Source organism: Aptenodytes patagonicus, chromosome 2, assembly GCF_965638725.1.
Source record: "Aptenodytes patagonicus chromosome 2, bAptPat1.pri.cur, whole genome shotgun sequence".
Lineage (NCBI taxonomy): Eukaryota > Metazoa > Chordata > Aves > Sphenisciformes > Spheniscidae > Aptenodytes > Aptenodytes patagonicus.
In genome coordinates, this window is record NC_134950.1 from 113,643,137 (window position 1) to 113,670,005 (window position 26,869).

Consider the following 26,869-nt stretch of genomic DNA (forward strand, 5'->3'; position numbering starts at 1 on the left):
CCCTTTAACTTTGGCATTCGTCTCTCTTCAAGATTTTAGTAAATCAGATGTTTCTTTTGACCCTAAAGCTGGCCACTTCTAAAACGTGAGCAGAGCAGTAACAGTTGTTGCGTATTTGGCTGTAAACCCCTTTGGCAGATGCTGCCGGAGAAGTGGGCTGTTTGCTTACATTTTTGCTATAGCGTCCCACTTGTTGCCATGGTGGACCGTAAGTTTCTGTCAATAATTTGGCCTGGTGCAGCTTGCCTGCACTTACTCTTAAAACTTTATTGAACGATTCAGCTGAAACACAACAAGATTAGACAGCTTTTGCTGTTTGGCGCGCTGGAGTGGCTCGCCTGCCGTTGTGAGAGTCAGCAGCATTACTGCAAGAGGAGTTTCCCGCTCGGCGCCCGGGGAGCTCCTGCAAACCGCTCGCCTGTTCGTGTCCTGGAGCGCGGGTGCTGTCAAGTGTCTCATCTGCCCCCTATCAAAAGCAGCTTAGTGGTGCGGAGCGTGAAGTAAACGCTTAGCAAGATGTTTGGCTGTTGAATACGCCTTATTATTGCAAAAATGCCGTCATGTTTACTTTTTAAAAAAATACTTTTGGGGAAATTTTTACATGGCAGACAGAGTACAGAAATGTTTGACTTTCTAACAGCATGCAGCAGTAATTTCATAATGGGGAGAGAGATGGTTTCATGCAGAAGGAAAAATACTGCTTTTTTGTTTTCTTTCCTTTTTTCCTTGAGGAACCCAAAAAAAGGAAAGCTTTTTAAAACAAAACACATTTTTGCTGTCGTTTCAAAGTTACTGAAAGTAGGTTTTGAATTTCGTTCAGCAATTTGGAAAATCAGCTTGTTCCATAGCAGTCACTAGTACCTTGATTCATGACACATGCATGTTTTGAGAAGGAAGGAATAAAAGTGGAGCCTGCAGACAGATGTCAGCTTCTTGTTGTATCCCAGGATGGCAGTTTTAACAAATTATCTTTATATGAAAGAGTAAAAGAACTGAAATCCTATCTGATCCTCGGATTGATTATACAGCCCCACAAATCACTCCAGCTTGCTTCATTCCGTACTGTGGTAGCACAGGTTAGCTTGCTCTGCTTAAGGGTCTGTCAGGATTTCAAATAGAGTGTAATCCCCTATTTTTACAAGAGTTTACATCTCATCAGTGAAAGTTCACTCTAGGTTGAAATTTAACATAAAAGACTCTGGCTAGAGAGAAACATGATGGAAAATATGACTTTGGGGTAACTTATTTTTTATTTTTTTAGTTACATGAGCAGCTTTCTAAAAACCTCATATAAGTAAGTTTTAAAGTTTTAGACTCCCTTCTGCAGTTCTCTAAAACCAGCTTCAGTGTAAAAAGTTGAAACCTTAAACCCTGCTAATCCAGAGCAGGGACGGGTGCCTGTGCATATTAATAAAAAGTATAAAAGGGCAAAGGGTTTAAACTCTTCAGTGTTGTTGTCGGTTTCCATTAACTCTTTCTCCTCAGACCCAATCCTGGAAATGCTCTGTATGGAGAATTACTGCTGGCTGTAAAAAGAATTCAGTCCCTGGAAGATGCTGATAAGTCAGCAGACCCCGGTTGCTGTAATACTTGGAGATAGAAAAATAATTAAGTGCTCAATAGGCTACGCTGCTGGGTTTTCTTGCTGTTGCTACTTGGGAGGAGAGGGGGCAGGGAGAAGCCTAGCAAGCACCACATTCAAAGCAATGGCATAGCTAGTTTATGCATTTATTGGCCAAAATTCAGGTCCAGGTATCTATACGTACAGAGCCTGTTTCTAATCTAATTCATAGGAAGGCAAATAGGTTGGGTTATGCTGGTGTCAGGCTTGGTGAAAGTAGTCTCCTGGTGAATTGCTCAGTGGTGCTTTTGCTGTGTGAACGAGTACACCAGGGCAAGGTACAAGTAAAAATTTAGCCCTGACCTTGAATCTCTGACAACTGAAGTGCAATCTTGGCACTGTTGTCAATGATCCTTCCTTGCATGTGGGTTGTAGAATAAGTGTACCTTAGTTTTTTTTCCTAGGCGTGTTTTAATTTCCTTTCTAGTTACCTTTTTTGTGCCCGGTGTTTAATAATATGAGGCTCCTCATGCACTTACAGAACCACTGAGCAACTTTTGAAGCTAAGCATATTTATCAGTACTACTTCAAGACATATTGGTGTATGCCTGTACATGCAGGGTGGTTGATTGAACAAGGCTGTACCTGGAGCATGGGTATGGGCCAGGATTACAGCCAGCAATTCCGCTTGTTTAGAGAACAGTCTCTGTATTTTACAACAATAAAGCAACTTTAGGAGAGCATTTACAGTAGAGACTTGTGTAGCTAACAAAACCCTGCTGCCACATGGCACATGTGAAATGTACCTGGGAATGTGCATCTGGCTTTTGAAGAACAGAAGCACTTGGTCTGGTTTTCAAAGGGTGCACGTGGTCCGTGGGGGTTAAAATTCATGTGGGAGCGGAGTGTTGGTTCAACACCCGGTCCTGGGGCTGCCTGCAAGGGAGGCTGCTGGAGCCATCATCAGGAGGCCCTTTTCCCCTCACAAGTGGTACCACAGGCTTAGAGGTTTTCTCCAGACTAGGGCTTGGATTTGATCCTCCTATTTTTTTTTTTTTTCTTTTTCCCCTTGGTCATTAAGAATCTGTGGGTTTGTGTGTGTGGATATGGGGAAAAAGGAGGGGGGACCACGCTCCACCGCCCTCCACAAGCATCCTTGTGGTGACACTGTTAGAGCGGGTGGCCTCACTTGCGCCTGCCTGATGCTGCTGGTGCTGTATCTTGAGCAATTTTACCCATTTTATTGTTGCCCACCTTATTTCTGATTGCTAACAACCTTCCTGCAAGGCTCCAGCCTCTCACACAAGCAAACCTCCAGGGACTGGAGCCGGGCTGCAGAGCAGCAGTGGGTGGCTAGGTTTGATTTAGGCCCAGCCAGCGGGGTTCATCATCTCCTCTTTGTGACAAATTGTTTTCTGCCTCCCTGTCAGGCAGCCCAAACTCCCAGTCTCCTTGTCCCAGAGGCAAGAGAACAGCAAGCCTGTGTCTGTTCTCACACGATTGATAGCCCCGCCGGTAGGAGCATCGGCGCATGGGTGACGATGATCTACCGCTCAGCAGCTGCCCGCTCTGAACGGGCGGGCTTCCCTAGACCATCTCTCATAGCCACACATGCACCTACTGTCACAAACTTACACTGTGAGGAGGGGGTAGTGAGGAGGAGGGCGGGGGGGAGAACTTTTCTTTATTGTATTTGCTATAAATGGGCTAAAAGTGTGTCTCTCTCTTTCTCCTTCCCTTCTCTCTTTCTTCTCCCTCATTTTTTTGCAGAGGATGAAAGTCCTGGGCAGACCTATCACAGAGAGAGAAGGAACGCGATCACAATGCAGCCGCAGGGTGGGCAAGGCCTCGGCAAGATCAGTGAAGAGCCTTCCACGTCGAGTGAGGAAAGGGCCTCATTAATCAAGAAGGAGATCCATGGATCTATATCGCACCTTCCCGAACCTTCTGTACCTTACCGCGGGACGCTCTTTACCATGGACCCCCGAAATGGTTACATGGACCCTCATTATCGTGAGTATCAATTGCTGGTTCGTTTGGGGATGCAAAGTTGGAAGGCTGTCAAATTTAATGCAGTTTTATTTGTCGCCTTGCATCGTTCCCAGGGAGAACTGCTTTGTCTTGGGGGGGTGTGTGTGTGAGGTAATACAATCTTTTTTCTGAAGTTAAAAACCAGGGGGCAGTTGCATTGCAGCTCGAAATTATCACAGGCCTCTGCAAAGCAACTTCCACAGGACATCTCATCTGTTGCTAATCCTCCTCAGCCATCCAGGGTTGCTCCACCTCCCTTAATACATGAAGAAAAAAAGCCTCATTAAAGAAAGCACAGAAGGAAAATGAAACAGGCCTTAAAATCCCTCTTTTAAAACAATGTTAAAGTACGGTATTAAGAGGAGGAAGGACTGTGCCTTGTACAATGAGAATTTGAAGGGGGGGGGATTGGAAGGTTTATTGCTGTGGTTTTGGGATTTTTGTTTTGTTTTGGAGGTTTTTTAGGGATTCACGTGTCTGTTTGAGTATGTGGGCTGATGGAGTGGTTTTGCAATTTTCTTCCCCAGCTACAGTTCCCTGAAGTTGTAGGGGGGGGGGGTGAAAAAGGCAAATGGTTTCAACTTCTGAATTCCTGCTCAGGCATTAATAAAAAAATAAGAAATTAACTGACACTTGAACACAGATGTGGAATGGATTTCTCCACAGGCAAAATATGAGGGAGTTAAGCAATTTTTTTCATCTGCTTCTAGTTTACAAAAAAGAAAAAAAAATCATTTAGTTGTGTAGTAATGAAGTACATCTTGAGGTGTCAAGGCTTGTGCCTTTTGATTATAGATTTATCACCCCGTCAGGCTACAGATTTGCCATTTAACCTTCCAGTCTCCAGTTCCAGATGATAGGCTTAGGACCCACAAAGAGGGGCCAGTCTGCGTTGGTTTTTTTTTTTCCTCACATCATTCAGAAATTTTAGTGTTTTAAGGCAAAAGGTCATTAGCCAGACAACTGATTAGTGAGGACAGCTGATTAGTGCATGTTTTTTTGCTAAAGAAAGTGCCAGGGATAAAAGCTAATTTTATCCCTTCATTAGTTAGGCTAGCAGCAAAGGGGAATGTTCACTCATCAGGGTGCAGATCAAAGTATGTCTCACACAACCTTAAGTCTCACCAATCTCCTTTTTTAAAAAAAAAAAAAAAAAGAGCCTGATTGTTGATAAGGATGGAGGTATTACTAGAAAACGAACACTTGTTGTCTTTATAGTTTAGATCAGTATTTAGGGGAAAAGTTTGCAGTTAAGCATTTGAGCTTTCTTCCAGTGTAGGCAGCCGGTTTCTGTACACCCTCCTCCTCCTCTCTCGCACAGCCCTGCTCAAACCCTCTGGGGGAGTTACTCATCTTTCTGCTGAGGAGGATGAGCTGCAGCACACCAGCAGCAGACTTGTCTGCCAGAGAGGCGTGGATGTACAGAGCAAACGACCGCTCACAAGCAGCAGTGCATGGAAATACTAGCTTGCAGGTTGGAGACACCATTTGTAGCTTACAGTTTGTTAATGCAACCCCCAAATCTCACTTAAAAAAAAATCTTATTGGGGAGCAAAATAGCTTCTCTGTTTGTAGGCAGTACGGCTGGGGAGAGATGAAATGTGTGACAAAAACAGCCCCCCAAACAAACAGCAAACCTTAGGCTGAATTTAGTGGTGATGATTGCCATTTTGACCATCTGACCAGCTGCCAGCTCACCCCTTAAATCTAGTTCAAAGTGTTATTGATACTACTGAAGATTCAGACTGAAGAAAAAGGGCTGGCCGATCAGAATGAGTCTGAGTGGTTTGCATTTAGTTTATTTAGTTTTATTTTATTGAATTTGCCTTTTGATGAGAGTTCTCAAGATTTAATGAAGCTACTATGTCTGTATTGTGACCAATAATGCTAGCTAGTTAGGATGTGTGGGCTACTAGAAAAACATTGATGTCAGAAGTTGAGAGAACAGCAGAAGTTATCCAGCATGCAACAGCAGAGAAACAGGAGATGAGTTAATTTTAAATGAGCAACATGATCTTAAAGCAGAAGTCTCAGTCAGAAAACATCAGATGGGCAGACCTGCTTCACTGCTGCTGTAACGAGTTGTACATTTGTACTCACTGATTTATAAAATCCCTCAAGCTATTAATGTCATGTAAAGAGCCATCATGCTTTTATTTACCTTTAATAGATGTGATACAGAAGGACAACTAAAGAGACAAACGTCTAGTTAGATTTTGAGGAAAGCAGACAGGCTTACTGAAATTTTCATAGTAGTTGTATCATTTATATATGTAAGACATGCTTTCATCAAAGTGGTGACTGTATTCAGGCTGACACTTATAGTGGTCCATATGAAGAAGGATGAATAATGTAAACATACCCCAGTCCCACTGTAGCAACAGGTGAAGAACCAGCAAGGCTATCGTTCCTTTCCTTAGTTTCTCGCCAGTTTTGCTGGGCATATGGATAGAAAATACTGTTTTAATTCAACATAGTCGGGTATGTAAACACAGTAATTCCTTAGTTTCCCTGTGGTTGGAAAATATAGACTTTTCAAGATGCCTAATTTGTGCTTCTATTTATACCCACTTTGTATTTGAAAGTGTGGGCAGGCTTCCTGTAACACAGGAAAAGGGAAAATAATTTTTTTGAAGAAGGACATCTGTATATTTTTATGGCAAGAAAAGAAAAAGAGCATTTAAGTCAATTGTGTGTGGAACGCATGTCGCCTCCAGGAGCTGCAGTTATTAGAAACAACTTGAATGCTTTGCATTTCTACATGTAAATATGCGTGTGTCTGTGTATGTGCGTTGCAGGATTTCTTGTTGTTATAATTTTTTTCCTAATTAAAATGACTGATGTTGTAAATGTTGGAAATAATAGTTACCATATACGTGGAATAAATACCTCATTGAGGGGGAGTTTGCTCTCCTGCAGAGTGTGGGTGGGGATAATGGTTGTGTTTCAAGTGGACTGGCTTTTCAAACAGCTGGGATGAAACATGCTATGGAGCTGGCGGCCCTTCTGCACTGCCAGAGAGCCCCTCAACCGTTTAGCAACTGAGAATGAGAGCAGCCTCATGCTCAGCCCACAGCCTTCTGTCCTCCAAGAGGTAAAAAGGAAAACATACAGGCCTAAACCAGAAATTTTTGTTTTCTGTCTTTTTTTGCTATGGATTTCTTAAGCACTGTTTAGACAGTGCTCACAAAGTGTGGGGGTTTTGTTTTTGTTTTTTTAACTTTTTAAAAACTTTTTTCTTTTTAAAAACTTTAGGGCACATGACAAAGATGCTGGCATTTCCTTTCATGTGTTGCACCTTTTCTTTATTGAGGAGAGCAGGGTTACTAAGCTTAATCACAGTGTTCTTAAATGGATTTAAAACCTTGTGTTTCTCAAACGCTGATTGCAGTGGTAGTTGGAGCCCCTTGTTAATGTAAATTCTGTCTCTAGAGGTGGGGCTGAGGCAGGGGAGGTGGGGATAGCAACTTCCCTTTGTTATTCTCTTCCCCAGTTTTAATTCCCACGCAGATTTATGGCAGTGCTAAGACTGCCTGTCTCACAAGTCATTCCTCATGGAAAAAGTGAATCATTCCTGATGTAAACACTTTGATTTAAAACATACTGCTGGTATTCTTCCCTGGGTTTCACAGCTCATCTGCAAGAATTGTTAGTTCCTAATTAGTAAAGCCTGAAGAATTATCTTAAGTAAAAAGCAGTGACAGTTCACTTGGCTCTGATCTAAAAATTTGTATCTACAGGAATGGCCCTGGCAGGATTCTCTTTCTGGTACATCCCTTCATCTCAAAGAGGTTGCACTGAACGTAGCTGAAAGCGGGAACTCACTCTCTTTTTTTTTTTCTTTTTTTCTTTTTTTCTTTTTCCTTACTGGGGATTTATTCTGCTGGTTTTGAAGCTCCTGTATCTATCTGGGGAAGTGGGAACTGCTTATTGCACATTTCATAGGATTAACCCTCCAAAGGTATTGATTGCCCTCAGTTCCCACTGACTGTGCCTGGACTTGTGCTTTGTAAGGACTGGGCCCCTCATAACTGCCCGGGTTAGATTACCCAGTGTTAGTGTCATCTCAGAATCAATTTGCGACATGAACAAAAGACCACAGCAAGGAAAATACAGTGCTGGTTCACTAGGTGCACTTGTTCATTTACTGTGTTTTAATTTCTATTGACAAGAATTCCCCTTCGTTCATCTCCCCATAGAAAAGGAAAAAGGAGGGAAAAAAAAAAGGAAATTAGATTCTGTTTCTGCAAATGCAAGCTGGTAACTGGAAACACTGCCTTAAAATGCAATAATTAGAAAGTGATGACTTTTCATCACAACGTGGCTTGAACCACGATGACCAGCTGTGTGCGGTGCATTGGACGCTGAGAGCAGTCCAGGTCTCCACCACTGGATGAGCTCATGGAAGGGGGTCTCCATTTGCTTTGTAGAGGGGGAAGCCAGTGGCCTCCCTTGTCCTCTCCCTGGCACATTTTGGGATTCTGGAGGGACAACAGAGATACTTTTGAATAGTCCCAAAGTGGGCACTTCTCTTAGCTCACCTCTTAGCTCACTTTTCTTAGCGTCACCGTGTGGCAGGAGCCCGGGACAGCTTTTTGTAGAGGGTTTCCCCCCAGCCTTGTTGGAGAGCAGTAGGAGAGTGTCAGTGAGGAATCCTTGTAGAGATTTAGGGCCGGGGTCTTTAAAGATATTTAGGGGCTCTTCAATTTCAAAGTGAGTTGGGCCTCTTAAATACCTCTGAAAATCTGGTGGTACTTCAGCTCTTTCTGCAGCATTTTGCAAGGGAAGGGCTTAAGTGCTCTAGTAACAAAACTATCCACTGACAGTGATTTATGTGGTGGTTTCACAATGTTGTCAAGGAGGGGTAGTTGAAAAAAGCAAAATCTAAAGCTTTTAATAAAATTCACAGGAAAAAAAGCCTCTAGTACAAAAGTGAATGTCAGATTACTGGTGTCAGCTGAGAAACTGAAATGTTGGTCTTTAAGAAAATTAGCATGTTTGCAAAAACATTTTTGGGATAAAAATCTAAAACGTAACAGTATCTTTCAATAGCCTCCAACAAAAAAACATTACTGCTCTCAAGATCAAACTTAGGGTCAGAGGCAACTTCAGTTTGAAATTTTGGAAGGTGCTGCAGACCTCTTAAGCTTAACAGCAGCTTATAAATGGAAATCTCTTCTCCAAGATGCCTCCCAAACCTCCGTGGTCGTATTTGGGAAGTTCTGCTCACTACAAATACTTCTGACCATTTCTCTGGAGTCCTTCTGTGGAACAAGTGGGGTCTCTTGAGAGCCCTGGAGTTGCTGCCCCTGTGTCGTCCTCTCACTTGGAAGTAACAATTGCACCCATAGATTTAGAGCTAGAAGTGGCACATAGAGATGTCCTTTCTTCTACCAGATTTTCTCTCTCCTCAGCATGAGACAGACCACAGAACTGCCAATACCTGAAGGGCCTTGAAATGTAATGTGGTTACGAAGCTGAAAGGTGATCTTTTAGGGTTTTTTTTCTTTGTTTTGTTTTTAAGTTTAGGTAAATATATATCTTTGAATATTGACTTTTTTCTTGCCATTACCAGTAGTATTAATTTCAGCTGGAAGCTATAGGCAATGATATGGAAATAGGTGATCCTGTTTGTGTGTGGAGGGTAGAATAGGATATTTATAAGATCTCTTGTGGCCCTATAATTCTGTTGGACTTCAAAATTTTAAAAATGTCCTGAGGATCACGTTTAAAAAAAATAAAAAAATTATCCCTCTGTAGCACCTGAGAGAATTTACCTGCCAGGCACTACCGGGTGTGGAGCCTTCTGAGAAGCAGATGGGTTCTGTTAATCTCTCCTTTTTTCGGTTGTTCAAGTGCATGTAAGCTGTGGGGTGAGGTTTTTTGTTTTGTTTTTTTTTTTCTTTTTTTTTTAAGGAACAGGGAAGATAAAGACAGAGGACAAATGCAAAACCACTCACCTCTTTCACAGGTTTGATTTGGTTTGTCAGCTAAAGCTTTTTTAGATGCTTTACAGTATATATTTGTTGTATACTGCCTTCATGGAAGGAGACAGAATACATTGCTCAGAGCCATAGAATCATAGTTAAGAACTCTGGGAAAAAAAGTCAAGAAATAATGTAATCCATCTCTTTAGCCTCAAGGCAGATCAGCTGTCCCTAAATCAGGAGAGAATGAAAAGCTTCTTCCAAGTTGCTGTGTCCCTTGATACGTAGACATTTCTGTGTTGAAGAGCCTTGTGACAAGATGTGTGGTGGGTTTGGATTGATCTTGTGTCCCTACATGGTAACTTCTATGGCATCAGCAGCTGGAAGGTGGGGGAAAAAAAATTTAGAAGCCATAAAAATCTGAGTTGAAAAGTTTTGATAAAGTTTCCTCTTCCCTCCTAGAGATCCGCTGGCATGCAGGGGATATGGTACTTTCCATTGCTGTGTTCTCTGGGAGAAAAAAAACAAACAAACAAAACCACCAAAACCCTTCAAAAAAACCCCACAGCCTGACGCATAACTGTTGTGCTCATTACTACCATTTCAACAGGCAAGAGCATTAGTTTTCTCTTTTTATTAGTTATCAGAGTGATCTTTGTGCTGGTGTTGAAGCTGTGTAGTGCAAGGGGTTAGCCAAGTATGACAGGTATGTAGAACTAGTGGCCAAAGGAAGATAAGCATTGTTTGTTGCAAATTTTGAAGCATCCCATAATGCCTGAGGTTGTCGTCTGTCAGTCAGCTTTTTATGAGTGCTTTGGCCTGCAGGCATTTCTTGGCCAAGGGGACATGGTCTGAAAAGCAGCCTCTTTGACTTGGCTGCTTAGAGCTTTAAAAAAGGTTAGCCACAACTCAGCCTCATGCGGCTTTTGGTGTCAAATGTGTTACCTGAATCTGTAAGGAGCTTTGTGGCTGCAGCAACTCGGGTCTTCTGGCAAAGCTTGGGGAACATGTGAACCAGGTGCTGGTTCAGTGATCATGATTTTCACCAAGAACTGAAGCAGATTCTCCTGAGCTGGTGAGTACAAGCCATGTACTTAACCACTGTGCAGTGCTTTACACTGTGAGGGAGATGGTTGTCTTGCATTGGTGGTCTTCCATCTGGTTAATGCGACAGAGGGAATTCAGTTGCCTAAGCAGAGATTTCAAGTGTCATTTTCATGCCTGGGAGGTTCCTAGCAGGTCTGTGTCTGCTACCCTGGAAAGACTGGTCTTCAGTACATCCTGTGTCATATCAGTTAACTCTGTATGAATGTCTCAGATACCTTAGGGATCTAAGATGGCACTATGTGTCTGTGTTTAGGCAGCTGAATCCTCGTCAGTGTTGTAACCGGGCATTTAAATTGGTGTGTCCAAATGTAGAAAATAAACATTTAAGTTCAGTTCTTTTTTTATCCCCATCTCCGCTGCCATCGTCCAGCTCTTGTGAAGAAATCTGTGGCAATAATTAGATTGCAGAGTAGCTAATGTCTACAGGGTGCTCCTCTTTCATGGTTCCCTTGTGTTAATTTTGTTGTGTCCTGGGTGCTTGTCACTGAGATCTGGATGTGCACTGTCCTTCCTTGCTGCTGCCCTTGGGGCTGGGGGGGAGCCCAAATGTATGGGCACTGAAGGAGGGTGTTGTGTCCCAGAGGATGCCTCAGGCTGGGCAGTGGGGGTAATGGCAGCATGGGGGCACCATGGACGTGCTCTCCCCATGGCATGGACTTGTCAAGGGAGGTTTTGAAAGGCAGCGTGGTTCCTGTTGACAAGGTGCAGTTTCAAAATTGTCCCATGGAACAAAGCACCAGCTTTGGCCTCCTGTTGGAGTCCAGGGTTGAACAGGCCTTTACTTTTAAGACAGTTTAAATGCTTTTATTGCTGAACCATTTTCAGGATCACTAGCGGATACAGCTTTATTCCTATTGATTGAGCTCAGTACTTAGGAGGAGAGCCTCGTAGCCATAGCCTCTGCTTCCTTTTATTCACACCTAGCAACCCAATTAGGTTCCTCTTAGCCTGGCTCTTGGGTAGTTTACACAGTACTCTCTAACCTCTTATTAAAACACTGCTCAAATTACTTACAACTCGGGCTCTTGAGCTTGCTCAGTGGGTCACATCTGAGTTTGGAGATCATGTCAGGAACGCTTCCCCCTTCAGTCAGAGTTGTACTGGCTACCTCTTTTCATTTGTGATTGTATAACTTACAGCTGAGGCAGCAACCACCAGTGCGGGGAACCAGTATTGTACTAAATATGAATGTATTGGTAGCTGTGTTAAGAGTACAGCTGCTGTATTGCTGTGTGGTCATTAGCATGTGTGGTGCTGGTCAGTACACAGCAGCAGGAAAGGCAGTATGTGCATGGGAGTGTTTGTATGTCCAGGTTTGTACATCTTCATACTTTCTTTTAAAAATAAGAGTAATCACTTACAAAACATTCTTTTGCTCTTTTTTTTTTAATTGTCTTTCAGAATTTGTCTTGTTGAGTTTTGGAGTTCAGCACAGCTCCCCAGATAACGGAATCGCTTTCTAATCTAAATTACACTTGTTTCCTGCCTCACACTGAATAAGGTAGCAGAGAGGGTCCCCCATTGTTCATTCTGGTTTCCCTTTCACATTTCAGTGCTGCCCCGAGCCATCATTTTTCCCAAACAGCCGAACGGCGCTGATCCAGAACCCAATGAATTCAATGAATCAACAGCTGCTTGCTTCAATGAACTTTGTAATAATCCCCAGTTGCCTTATATTCTACCCTTTCATCTTACCTGCTCCTCTTGCTAGTTGTAATTTAAAATCATAATTCCCAAGGATCCATGTTACCATTTCACAAATGAAGAGCTGAACATTGTTATTCCTCTATCTGCAGTCCCCTGTTGAAGTAGCTTATGGTAACAAGCCCAAAGTAATGGCATATGACATACTTTCAGATAAATGGCTGATTATGGTAACAGCTGAGTGTAACACCATACCAAGTGTTGAAGCAAGTAACTAATGAGGTAGAATGTGTTGAAATAAATTTCATTCCAGCGTGTAACACTCCTTAGTGTAAAAAGGTACTGCATTTGATTTGTATGTTTTTTCACCAACCTGCCTACAGATACAACTGTTGAAAGCCTCCAGCTTTGGCCTTGACTTCTGTTAGACGTCATTGGTGAAATGAAACTGGGTTACTTGGGTGAATAAGGTTTCTTGGATCACGGCCTGTGTTATGTATAAACAGTGGCTGCTGACTTTACTGGGATGGACCAGCATGGTACGGTGATAGGAAGCTGTTGGCACCAAAGCCATGTTTCATGCTGGACAATATTTGAGTTGGCATCAACACCAGTGATCTACAGTGCTTTTAACAATAAAATTGGTGCCAGACACCAAAAACATTAATTGCTGCTATGATAGGAGCAGAATTCTTTTCTTCTTTTAACTAGAAGGGAGAAGAGGAGCACTAGTCATATATCACTGGCTAATCATTGAGCTGCCCAGTACTTGGGATGTTTGATTTGGAAAGTCTGTACGGCTTGCTCATATACGCCCCTACTTCGCCTGAGACTGGCAGTGACCATGGTCTATGCTTATTTTCACTTTTACAGGTTTTCAGTTTTTCTTGATTTGTCAACTTGAGTACAGAAAATTTAAACAAGTTTATAGGCACATAAAGCCAACTGGAAGACCCCTTATAAATAAAGACCAAAGGCCTGATCTGGCTTTGTCTGCTCCTGTGGAAAAAATTACAAAACCTGAATGAAACCCAAAATGCTGGCCTGTGAAAGTTTCTGGGTTCTTGTGGGGAAATGGCACATCTCTTCAAAGATGGTAGTTACTTATCGTGTACATCTACGTTTAGTAGTTTCTTCCATCCTCTATGCATTATAAACCAGAAAGGTAGGTTGAAGACACAGGCTGCTGTAGTGGTTCCTCTCATAGCTGTTAGTTTAGTGTGTATACTGCTCTGAAGAGGTGGTCTGTACAGGGAGGTTAAAGCATGCCGCACCTCTGCATCCTGACCAGCATCCCTCTCTGGGACTTTTTGGTAGGCAGCCTGTGCGAGTGTTGCCTGTGTTGTGCTAACACGTGGGGCTTGCCTGGGCATGCAGGGTCCTGCTGGACCAGAGGGGTCTGGGCCAGTTGCTGCTGAGACCATGCTTGAAGGCTGGCAAAGCACAAGGTTGACATGCCTTATTTTAAGGGGGTGGCCTCTGGGCTGCCTTTAAGAAATGATGTAGACATGGATACTGCTTGTTAAGGCTACACAAGGTATTGACACAGCTCTCTGAGGAAGACAGTCATCTGAAACAGTGTGCTGTGCTCTGGCTGTTGAGAAGTGACTGTTGTATTTTCTTATGGGAAGCTGGTGCTAGCCTGACATTGCTCTGTGGTCCTGAAGCATAATACCCTTTTGTGGGAATTGTCATATGGATGGGAAGAAGTCATCTTCAACTTTAAATTCCTTCTAAGCACGCCTCTAGGCCAGGTCAGTTTGGCCACACGTGCCAATAGGTCTTGGCTCCAGAAAATGCTGTGGTCTGCTGCTCAGTGTTTTCCATGTAATGCCTTTTTTTAATTAATATTCAGACCCTATGTATCTGCTCCTTGTTTGCTGCAGTCTTTGCTTATCTGTGTGTAATGATGAGAGATCGAGTGTCCAGCTCAGCTGTTTGATGCAGAATCTCGCCATTTACATGGCTGGCTGAATTCTCCCAGCTGTGATTTCCCAGGAAGCTTCAAAAGCAGAAGGTGCTTTCTCCTTCTTGGTTCCATCCTGCTGCGTAGTACTTCCATGAGCCGCACCTAACTGCAACTAATGACACCCTTTTATTTTGTCAGTGCAGGGAACTGAGAGGTGCTACTGGCAGGCAACATCCTCTTCAGCCTAGCTATACTTTGCTTACTTTGCTTCTTGTTCTTCTGACAGTGGCATGCACTTAGAAAAGGACTTAAAAACTGGTCCAGAATTGATCGAGTGCAAGAGTGGGAAACCAGAGGTGGGAGCTGTAGCAGCATTCCTCCTCAGCCCAGCCTTTTTAGGACCGTGGTGACTTGTATATTGTGGCTTGTAGCTATCAGAATAAAATCTGACAACCCCCAGAACCCATCTTCAGCTTTCTGTAACTCTGGCTGATACCTACTGGAAGTACATGTCACCAAGACGGTGGGAGCATGGTTGACAGCGTATCGCTGTTTACAAAGTGAAACCCTGACGCATTATATTCATGGCAAAGCCATATCCCTGGGTGTGAGCTGGGTGTATACTTTATGACAGCGTGTGCATGTGTCTTGGGTAGCAGAGCTGCTATTTTATTTGAACTGGCCAACTCTTTTTGTTTTAATCTAGGATGAATTCAGCACTGTTACAGTATGCTGGACACTGGTATTACAGAATATTTGTGTGCAATATGGGATGCATGCATGCAGTACTGTAACTTGGTGTTTTCTCTGAGGCTTGTTGCTTCCTGGTTATTTTCCTGCGCTTTTTTTTAATGTGATTTTTCATATACTTCTCTATTATGAACCTTTTTGTTTTTTAAGCTATCTCTGATATGCAGCTTTCCTATCTTGGCTCCCAGCAACATTGAACCTCATTGTAAAGTCCCTTCGTGTAAAAGCCATCTAGTTATAACTCTCAAAAAATAAGAGGCTTGTCTCCTGAGGACAGCTCCATATTGCGGGTGGAGTGTAATCCTTAACATTGTTTTTTTGCTTTCAAATAGCTGGGGACAGTAAGTCAAGGAGTGAGAACTCCCTTTGTTTCATGTAGTGTGCGTTGCAGGGAAAGAATGTAACAGAGCAGAAAATGAAGAAAGACATAAAAGAATCTCAGCTCAAGGAGGTCAGATCCATCACAGGCTTAGCGTTGCCTTCAAAGATGCCTGGGACAGGTGGCAGTTCAAGACAATCAGAGGAGAAGCATCCGCTAGCGCTGAGATAAGGGATTCTTGCAGAATCCTGCTATCTGGTCCCAGTTTGCTTTGATGTAACTCTGCTAGAGAAGACTTCTGGGAGCAGGCTACTGCTTCCCTCCGTGATAGGCTGCTGTTGTTCAGCCTTTTAAGGTCTCATTACAGTGGTCCTTGAGGATTAATCCTCTTTAAGGTTTACATGGGAATGGTTTTGTCTGAAGGCCCAGCCAGGGACCTTGGTACCACCTGTACAAAGCATTATTGCATTCTTTCATTCTATTTTTTTAAGTGGCTCATATTTAACAGTATTTGACAGAAAGTAAAACCAAACATCTCGCCTTTTTTTGCTTCCCTCTTTGGCTATTACTGAGTTTTTGTTGAGCACAGCTTGAACAGTCCTTTGCAGACACTGAACCATTAGCAGTAAATTGTATGCTTCCGGTTACTCTACTTAGCCTGCTGGTTTTGGCAGTCCTTCTTTTTCTTTTCTTCTCTTGCGTCCACCCCCCTTTCTCCTTTTTAAAGGAGGAAAGTGATGATGTTTGGCTTCAGAATCAGAAATCATCCCATTGCGGGTTTATTCCCGTGTCTGCACTAGTGGATTTTTGCATTCATGCCATTCTGCTCAGGGAGGGGGGTTCAGGATATGGGAATGTCGTAAATTATCAGCATTAATTTATTAAAAAGACACATCTGCACTTATAAGGGTTTGTTTATGAAAAACATTTACCATTTTCTTCAAGGGGCGAAGCCTGCTCTCAGTGAAATGGCAGCAGGCAGAGTGTAGCAATGACGCATGCAGGAATCATACCCTGGGTTTGGTGATGCAATGGGAAGCACGTGCCTTCCAGCTCCTTAATACATTCTGTTATTGGTACTGTTTCTGTGTAACTCTATTATAGATCTATGTCTTGGAGATGGAAAAAAGGCATGCAGCCTTGATTCCAAAGGAAGGAACATTACTCTGAACTGGATTTTTTTTCTTCAGTGTCATTCATTATTTCCCTAATTGAACAAAGTGTTACAAAGTCATTTTGAGACTGTAACTTTAAGATGGTGGTTGAGGTAAAAGTAAGACAAAGGTTCATGCTGGATAAGTGAAAACAGTATCAGTGACCCTGACGTGCAAAAGTAAACTTACTGCTCTGAGGGTAATAAACAGTTTAAGGGACTCATCTCTGTCTCGCAGTAGAAGTCCTTAAGTTTAGCTCTTCTGAACTCATATTTAGTAGCTTGATGGCCCTAATTCAAATTATTGTGAAAGGTGATAGTGTGTTTTATTTAAAACACACACACACACCCCCACCCATATTTCTACCTAGAAAACTCAGCAATAGCTGTAAGTTGAATTCTTTTGGGGAAAAATAATGGGTTGTGCATTGTTGCCTACAGAGTACCTGGTCATTAGTTATGTAGTGATTTTACTTTATAAAGAAAAAGAAAGCAAAAGAGCACCTTCAAGGCTTCTGGGTTGTTTTTCGAGCGTTCTGTTTGGAAGTTATGTGGTATGTTGAAAAGTGCTCATAGTGCATGTATAGCAGATTAGTTTTCTTTATGTATAAAAGTCTTATAGGAAACCCTATAGCTAATGCTGGCTATATAAAACTGTATGGTGCCATTATTACCATAAATATGCCTATGACCTTCATACACTCTTACATTTCCAAACTGCACATAATTTAAGTAATGCACATATTTAATTTTTACTGTATTTGTGAAGATTGTTAAATTCTGCCCATATGAATTTTTTCCCTAATAGCTAATTCTGAGAGGGTGGGAGGATGGGAGAAGCAGAAACTAAGGAAAAAAAGATTAGCTAAAATAAAGGTAATAAAATATGTCATGATGTGGGTGCTGTAGATCCCTTCAAAAAGACCTGCCTTCTGAAGAAATACAGGCAAATTCTTGGCAGCCTAACTTCATATAAACAGACACACCTGTCTGATTTATATATACACATGCAATCAAGTGCTCTAGCCATAGTCTTGATGCATATATTAGTATTTAAACAATACTGTCTCTAAGATACAAATACTTTGAATAATGTAATGTTAAATTTATGTCCCCTTCTTTAATTTCACGTTAGAGCTAGTTGTCAGCAATTTAGACTTGTATAGAACTATTCTGAAGGTTGCTGTTACATTTTTGACTTCATAAAATACAGGGAATGTGAGATTTTTTTTCACCTGATGACAAATGCATGAAAATTGCCAGTGCTAGGTATTTAATTGAATTTAATGGCTGTTTGTGTAATTTCCAGTGTAAGGTGCCATTATGAAGCATCTTTTCAAACCGAAAGTCAACACTGCAATTTAACAATGGTTCATAGTACAGCACATGGTTGTTAAGTTTGTTTTAGGTGGAAAAATGTGCTTGGCTACACCAAGCCAAATTGTGGCCCATTCTGTAAAGAGCCCTGGCTCCTTTCCTTTTTCATCCTAAACGCAAGTGGGCTGGATGGGACAAAGGGGAGGCGCTGATTTCAGACAGCTTGATGGGAATGTGATGCTGTGGTCCAAGGATTCAGCTACACAGTCTGCAGCAGGGTGAGAAACGGATGGAGTTGCCTTCTGGGTCCTGGGACTGACTCCTGGGCTTGTCTTCACCCAGGCTCTAAGAATTAATGTCTCTGGGAGACAGGGAAGTAAAATGGCCAGCTCTTGCACTGTTTGTACATATACCATGGTAACATTTACTAATATTAGTAGTAGTGTTTTCTAAATAACAAAAGTACCTAGTAATCAGTGGGGGTCAGCCATCCTGGGAATTCAAACTATAAAGTTCAGCCATTCTTTCATTGTGAGAGGAAAACAATATATGAAAATGAAAACCCGTTTTGTTTTTTTTTCCTGCTGTGACATAAACCAAAAATATGGTACTTGATTTTGCTCAGTAGGAGAAGAAGCATGGAAAACATAACTCCTGAAAAAGAAGTTTCCAGAAAGTTATAATCAGCTAAAAATAGGGTCTTCTAAGTCCTTATATAAATCTACTACAGCAGGTGCTACTCAAACCTCTCTCTCTCTGTGTATAAATATATAGATGTGTGTATATATATTTGTATTACATATATTAAAAATTTCTTTACAGTTTTTGGGCTTTATACCTCTCTCTAGTCTAAAATTTTTCAGTGGTAGTAAATTCTGTATTTTGTATTAGTAGCAGTAGAATCTTACCTTTTTTATTAGGAAGGAACAAAATTGTAATCAAAACTGATCTCAGGCTAACAAGTGTGGAATGGACTAAGAGTTGTTCAAACTAAGTCTGATGGTTAAACCAGATTGTCTTTATTTGCATTTAGAAAATACTTACCAATCTGAAAACGAAAAAAAGCAATACAACAGAAGTGTGTGTGTATTAAGCGTTTACATACAAATATGCCATACAGCTGCTGAATGCTGTTGTTAGCATGTATAAATTTCATTTAGAAGTGGCCACAGCAATTGTAAGTGCCAGCCCTGCAAGAACAAATGTATACTCAAAAAGTCTATTAAATGCAATGCGATCTGTGAGAACTGTAGGAATTCACCTTAGTTAAATTGTTTCAGTGAATTTTAGTTGCCAACTGTTGTGTTAAACACTTAGTATAGATTCAAATCATATTAACAAAGAGTTTGATTAGAAAAAAAAAAAGATGGATTTCCAAATTGTCTTCCTTTGGAGCCTTTTAGGGTCTCCTTGTGCACAGCTCTTTCTTTGGTCTTCTCTTTCCATCAAGGTCATCCAAACTTCTCCTTATTTTCTGTGAAATCTTGTGCACACTCCGTTACCTTCCAGACTTAGTTTCATCCACGCTTGAATATCCACAGGACCATCCATTTTCCTAACCTCTCTGTATACTTTCTTCCTGGCCCCTGTCTCCCAAGGCTAGAGCCACGTGGGATTTACTCGTCTGTCTTCCTTTCATGCTGTAAGAAGAGAAAATCTTCAAAACTTCGGTTATTTCTGTGCATTCTGTCCTGTTAGATCCTGGCCTGAGCTCGCATGTGCTGCAAAGCTTACCATCTTGGGAAGGCAGTATAAGCGTAGCCTATAAGGTGTAGCAAGGACCTGAATATTAGGGTGGCGGAGCAGAATCAAAATGTCACTCAAGCAGCTCTGACAGGGTTTGGGCACTCAATAGGTGTCAGCTCAATTCCCCAGTATCTGTCTGAGCCCTGGCTGCAGCTTTGGAAGAACATACAGATCTTGGATAGAAGGTGGCAAACAGGGGTTTTCCTTGGTTTGGGTGGCACAGTATGAAACAGTGGAGTCTGGCCGTGGCTCTGCAGGTAGGTAAAGCTCATTCAGCGAAGCTGCGGGTCTCATCCTGTAAAGCACATGAACTGATTTTGGACTTGTTAGGGATGAAACCCCTCCCCACCCCACCCAAAACAGCTGAAGGCTTACAAGTATGTTCAGGATTAGGTCTTATAATATTCTAAAAACAAGAACACAGATGAAGTACTCCTAAAAATAGCTCATTTAGAAGTGATTCCTTTTTGATATTTTGGTCTGTTGTCTGTTTTGTTGTTTCTTGGTACCCTGTTTTTTACAAGGTGTAATGTTTGGGGAAAAAAGGAAAGTAAATCATTCCATCTGCTCAAGAAAGCAGTTTTCTAAGATACTAAAGGACCTGTTAAACATGATTCCTCATAAATAAAGTCAATATAGAACAGCTAGTAGTGGAGAATGTTTTCAACGTTGACCCACGTTATTTTTTCAAAAAATGAAACAAAACTCCAGGCCCCATATCATGTGTTCTGTATGAAGTGCTATCTTTCTCTCAAAGCAGTATGCACAGACCCATTGCCCATTTGTAGCAACTGACAGGCAGAGGTTGAGATTTGTTGGAGATCTCCAAGGAAGTTTGTGGCAAAGCCACAAATAAAAATCTTTGTCTAATGTGCTAAGCCCATGCCTTACTAATTAACTAGAAAGACTTTCAAAGTGGATTCAAATCTCTTCCTAGCCTGGTTTTCAATTTGGGTGATTTTTTTTTAACTCTTCATTTTGTAGATGCTCTTTCAGAGTGTTTTTATTGACCACAATTTTTTACATGAAGCTGCTTAAAAGCTGAGATTGGGTCCGTAATTTGATAGTTAATTACTGTCTAAGCTGTAAACATTGCTTCAAGAAGCATGCAGAATCAAACTACAGCTTGATGCAGTAAGGTAAATGAGTGGCTGTATTTTCAGAAGTGCTGAGCATTGAGAAGTTTTTTTCAGAAGCTCTTGGGTGCTTGGTAATTTGAAAAAGAAGAGGGTTTTCTCTAACTTAATCAGGTCTTAGATTAATAGGATTCACACTCTGAATTCCTAGTAAGATGAATATTTTTGAAGATCCCACTCTTAAAGCCTAACTTAGAGTTCGGATTTCTGAAATGTTGGCCCTAACTTCTAGTCTTGAATTTGGATGTCTTCTTTGTGTGTATTTTGCCAGTAACCAAGGTAAAAATAGGCTGTGCTGTAATGCATATGGTTAATGTTGCTTCATAATGAAAGTGCAGGTGTTGTCAGGTGTACAGCGAATGAGGCAGGTCTCAGAGGAGCAATTATCAGCATGGCCAGCTCTACTCACACCTAGATTTTTACATGATGGGCCCACTTACTTTTTCCCCACTTACTGAAAGTTGTTTTTTTTTTTTTAAATACTCTTAAGCTTATTGTCATACTGCAGCATTTATTCATGTCCTTGTATTTCACAAACTGCAGATTGTTACAAAAAGTCTCTTGTAGTTGAGCATCTGCTTAATTGTTGTCCTTTAATAAAGTGCTTTCATGCAAAAAGGCTGAAACTTTGGGTCCCCCCACAGAAGAAAAAAAAGGAACTTGGACAGGGAAGGTAATGCAGGGACCTCATGGGGGAATTCCCAAAAGAAAACACTCATTTTAATAGTCAGCTACAGTTGCTAAGTGACAACAGTGGAGTTAACCTGTCTCATAGTTTATACAATCCCAGCACTTATAAATGTGAAAATTAATAGTTAAGGCTGTCATAAATCTTACACTACCCACATAGTAAATAAGCACATTATTCATACCAACTTTAAGCTACATTAACTCAATCCCAAGTAATTACTAGTTGAAATTTTCATTTTGGAGTAGAAGGAGACAGGCTAAATTCTGACTATTGGTTTGAAAAACCCAAGCGCTGCTCTTGTAGCTGTAATGTCAAAATACTAAGAACTACACAAAAATCTTGCATGAAAGAGTAATAAACCCAGTGTATTATGCGAAGTACTTATTAATGATATATTCCTTAAAACCACAAGTACAAGTCACTAGCTATACATTGAATTTTTACCAAAAGTCTGTATTGTAAACATTTCCTTTTGAACTCTCTGTACAGGATTGTACAGGAAAATCTTTTGGACATCGTAAGTCCAAACAGGAAGTGCTAAACAGGAATATTTGCTTTCAAATAAACTTACGAAACAGAGAATGTGCCCTCTTGAAACAGAACAGTTCGATAATGTGATAATAATACAATTGTAAAATCTCATCAGTTTAGGCCGTGATGTTGTAGGTTCAGGTACATGGGGAACATATGTTCCCTTACCTGATGAGGATACAAGGACAGAGTCAAATTTATGTCCACAGCCACTCCTTTCTTTGCTTTTAAATTGCTAGGGTTTTGGAAGTGATGTGTTAGCTAGGTATGCTTCTGTCACCTAGCAACATTAAACAGACTTTTGAAACAAATTGTATTTGGAATAGGCAGTTTTGGACCATCATTGGATGGAATAAATCTGGGTATCCCTGGCATTCTCCAAAATCAGATACTGCTGTGACTTTTCCAGGTGTCCCCTTTGTTAGGAAACCTTTGGAAAGCGAATGGCTTCCAAGTTGACTTAAGTTCGGCTCAAACTTGAGCTTTGACAAAACTTTTGGAGAAGTAAATACCATGAAGGAAGATCCCGCTCTTCCAAAAAGCCCACCTCTGTTGTAGTTAAATGGGGGTCCCACCATGACAATTAAATGTGTTGATCTTTAGTGCCACATTCCTGTGCACTGAATGAAGTGATCTCCAAAGTAACTAGTGCTCCAGCCCACTAAGGCTTTACTGGTGCTGGCTAAACCAATGCTTCAAACCACAGCAGTAACTAAACTGAATATTGTTGCAAAACGTGTACCTGCGGAGTGTGTAGGCACTAATGAAATACATGGGTATTTCTGTATGTAGCAAGAAACACAAAAGGTAGGTAATGGTAAGGTTGAGTATCTCACAGTTACTTTCCAAAGGTGATGGTTAGTGAAGATGCATACTCTCCAGGAGATTTTTGTTCTTGATAAATAGAGCAGGTGGGAGTACTGTATTTCCTGTCTGCTCATTGGCAGCAATTACAATATTATATTTAATTACAGAGATAGGGTTTGTGTACATGATAACCTCCATAAACAGCAGGCATCAATCAATGATCCTGATTTTCTTGCCCTCTTTCGTTAGCACTCTTGCTCTGAAAGAATAAAGGAAAAAAAACGAAACAAACCTTCATTACAACCTTGCAAGAAGAGACTGGGAAGGGTGTAATGAGCAGCAGTGTGCTGATATGTTTTAATAAATATTAGTTTACTGCATACCACAACAGAGAGCAAATACATGCAATTACTTGCAAATTTCTTCAGTGTTTGTACTTATAAATCTCTGCCTAAATCTTCCCAGCTGGGAGTTAGGCTGGTCTTTCTGCTGTGGAAGCAGGGCTTTGTTCTCATGTTCAGCTTCGGCTCAGCCTGGAATAATTCAGAAACGTATTAGATAGATTGCTGCTCCCAAAAGGCATAATGAAATAACCTTCACTCCCAGCCTTAGGGAAATAAGCACACAATCAGGGTTTGGGCAGATTTCTCGATTAAACAAAGAACTAACTGTGCACAAATTGCTCCATAACAATTTGTAAAGAGTCCACTTTATAAATTTCTTGCAGATGTAAAGCTGATATTTTTTAATCAGAATGGCAGGGCTGTTAAAGTTGAAATGTCTTCAACATTTTCCCTTTGCTCCATAATTAGTATCAGAAATATTTAGATTTAAAATGGAATTGGTAACACATCCTGGGTTATTTTTGATTTGTTTTTAGGAGTCAGTGAAATGCAATGTCAAACCCAAGCTAAAAATCTCCATTTAATACATACAGTGAACTTAATCCATCTGGAATAGATTCAGGATAACTTGGTGCTGTCAATTTTTATTTTGTTTAATTTCATATGGTGTTCAGCAAAGGAATGAAAAGTTACTGCACTTAATGTTGTTGTGACTTAAGGTGTTCGGTCAAATTATTCAATAAATCAAAATCAGGCTCTGGTTGTAGTTGCTAAGCGTTGTTTAGAATAGGATATTTAGGAGATTTTTAGCAGCTTTCCATTGATTGAACAAGACACAGGTGTCATGCAAAAAGCATGCAGTATTTTGATGAATAGCTGTATTAGATGGCAAGTCTAGGGACTCCGTAAACACAACTTCTTATTTTACTGGCCTTTGTTTTTAACTCGAGGGCTTCAGCGTAAAAGAAAATAAGACTCGAGTATCGTTCTGATGCCTTTACTGCTTATCTGTGACCCATGCTCTTATCCTCCGAAATCTCCCCCGACGTTTGAAAATACGTACCTATTTTCTATACATGAGCTTGCTGCCGACTACCTCATTTTTCAGCTAATTAGATGGTTCGAAGTCCTGCTCTCACCTAAATGTGCAAGAATATTACTACAGTTTGTGGAGAATGGTAGAGATTTTCAGACCATCCCTTCAGTGAAGCAACGTTCCTGCTCCTTAGACTGGTGTCTGCCTGCATCTTTGGTTCTGGTTCTCTGTCTGCTAAGTCCAGATACCAGAGCTGAAGTCAGCAGACCTGCAGTCACGTAACAGAAAGCAGAATCTGTTCCCCAGTTTCCTATGTCACGCACTGAAGAGGAGCTGTGCTTGTATCAGCACAGCTGTCAGCAGATGCTGGTAGGTCCTGTTTCTACAAGCACAATGTTCAATTTCAGTTTAAACAGAGTGAACTTTCTCAAAATGCATGCAGCTACTTGCCGTGAAGATGTGCTGCTTTCTAAACCAGCACAGCTCAAGCAGTACCCAGCCAGCTGCTGCCTGGACCAGCTCTCAGAAACCAAAGGTGTCAGTGCAGCCTGGGGAGCTGCTCCTGCAAAGCTCGGGCTGAGCCTGCGGCACGCTTGGTGTTCTCTCCCAGAACATCATCTGTCCGCTGCTCTGCACTGACAGTAAGTTATCAGTCAGGGAGGTTTTGACTTGGAGGTTCTCTGAAGTGCTTTACCCTTTGTGGGTAATGTAGTTCCTCATGCAGGCCCAGCTGGCCTGACACCACCTATCCCTTTCAAAGGAAGTATGTGAGACATAAGCAGGAAACCTGCTCCTGTACTCCATTAAATTAATGACAGAATTGGAGTTTCTAGTTGTGTAAGTTCAGCTGTGGTTTGGGCGCATGTTATAAATGGGGAGATAACAAAAAATATATCCTCACTGAAGAATGGACTTGCCACATTTCTGTGTAAGTGTGTAGCACCCATGCTCATCTTGTTTACTTCATGCACCTGGGTCAGTGTATGACCTTGTGTGTAAAAAGAGTAGAAAAATACTAAAATGGTTTCAGGAGGGACAAGTACTAGGGCTGCTCAGTGTGAAGGGAAACAGCGAAATGGTAACAGGCATCTTGAGCTAAAGAGAAAAAAGACTCAATGGAATTTACTGGGAAATTCATCTTATCTTTTACTCTGTTTCATGTTTGACAGGACCTTCTGACAGCTTTTACCCATCAAGCAGATATGAAACACTGTTCAAACCACTTGTGTTCTGATAGCTGAACCCAGGGTTAGGAAATGAACTTTACAGTTATAGTGGACATTTAATTAAATACAGTGTCGTTCTGCCAATAGAGACTGTAACAACTGCTTGAGGTACTCTGATTTTACGCTGGAGAATCTGCAGTGGCATGTTGAACAGGAAGGCCCCAGCTTGGTTTTCTTTTAAAATTGCATTTAAATGTACACTAGATACACATTCATCACTTTAATCTAAACTCTACTGTAAATTAACATGTATAGCCTCTGAGATCATACGCTTTCACAGAAGTACTCTAATGAAACTTGGCAGCTTTCGCCCCGTAACATCATTTGTTCCATTCACTAGCAAAAGCAGACCTCAAACAAGTCAAAACTGTGCTCAGTAATGAGTTCCATTATTTTTCTTCATGTTTTTGGAGTCTCAAAAGCCTCCTGTCCCGTGTCTTTATTTTACAATAAGTCAAAAAAAGCACGACAAGCCTGCAGATGTATCAAAGGAAAGCCTTCTCATGTAAGATCCTGAGATGTTTGTCATTTACCGTAACCAAGCGCGGGACTTCAATTAGCATGAGTGACTTGTTGTCAGTAAGGAAGCTTTCTTCTCAAAACCGGTACATTAGCTGCTTGATGTTCACGGATGCTGTTACTTGTACAGTTGCTTGTTGCCTGGATGATTGTCATAGTCTTTTGCATCCCTATTGATACTCATATAATGCTGACATGAAAACCAGGTGCCAAAGTAAGCTCATAAATATAAAGGTTTTGTTTGAATTAACCATTTCTGTTGACCTCATGGAAAAGTACATGCTGTTTATCACAGAAGCACCACTGAGGCTGGGCTGGTGAACGACTTGGTTACAACCATACATTGTCAACAAGAAATGAGGTGACTATTGCTCAGTTTTGGGGTGGAGTGGGGAGGATGAAACTTGACATGCTGTGTTTCTCCTCTGTAAGGGGAAACCAGTGTAACCCAGTTTTGGCCATCTTAACCTATAGCAATGAGAAAAAAGCTATAGGAAAAAAACATTCATGCAGCCTGTGTATCTGAGGGAAGGTAAAGCAGCATTTCCATGCAGTTTGTCTGTTGTGTGAGCTGTGATGTCTGATCTGTCTCAGCTCAGAGCTCTGACTTGAGCTCATGACATAATGGGGCAAGCCGGAGAGAGAATGGGCTGCTTCACTGCACCTTGGGTCGCTTAATTTATACAGTCTTAAGGTTTTTGCTAAAGAGGGCAGATAAACTTTTTTATCCGGTGCCTAACTGCTCTGCTTAATTGTGTAGGTACCACTAGTAAGTAAGAGAGATGAAAAAGCTCTGGACTTGCATATTTTCAAGCAAGTTTTTTTTCATATGTTCTCATAGTTAAATCTAATAAATCTAATGTCATTCAACTTCAAGATAAAAAAATAATCATGGTAGCAGTCATATCTGCATAGAAAAAAATTACTGGTATGTGTTCAGTACAGATCTTTCACCTTCACTAAGCAAGTGATTTTGTAGTCATTCACTAGTTGATAGGTTTTATTGCACTGAATTAACCTATTATGTCAGCTAAAAATAACCAGGAAGTCTTTGCTACATCCTTACCCATTCCCCCCCTCAATATAAATGTATATGTTTATTTTTAAATGTTAAT

At 41.2% G+C, this 26,869-nt stretch overlaps 1 protein-coding gene across 1 annotated transcript in view; it reads left to right on the forward strand.

The window, feature by feature from the left end:
* The window catches only part of GLI3 (GLI family zinc finger 3), a 209,600-nt gene that overhangs the window by 63,740 nt on the left and 118,991 nt on the right, over positions 1-26,869 (forward strand). The window contains exon 3 of the mRNA XM_076330772.1: positions 3,332-3,574. Within this exon, the coding sequence (XP_076186887.1) occupies positions 3,332-3,574 (243 nt within the window). The remainder of the gene's footprint in view (positions 1-3,331; positions 3,575-26,869) is intronic.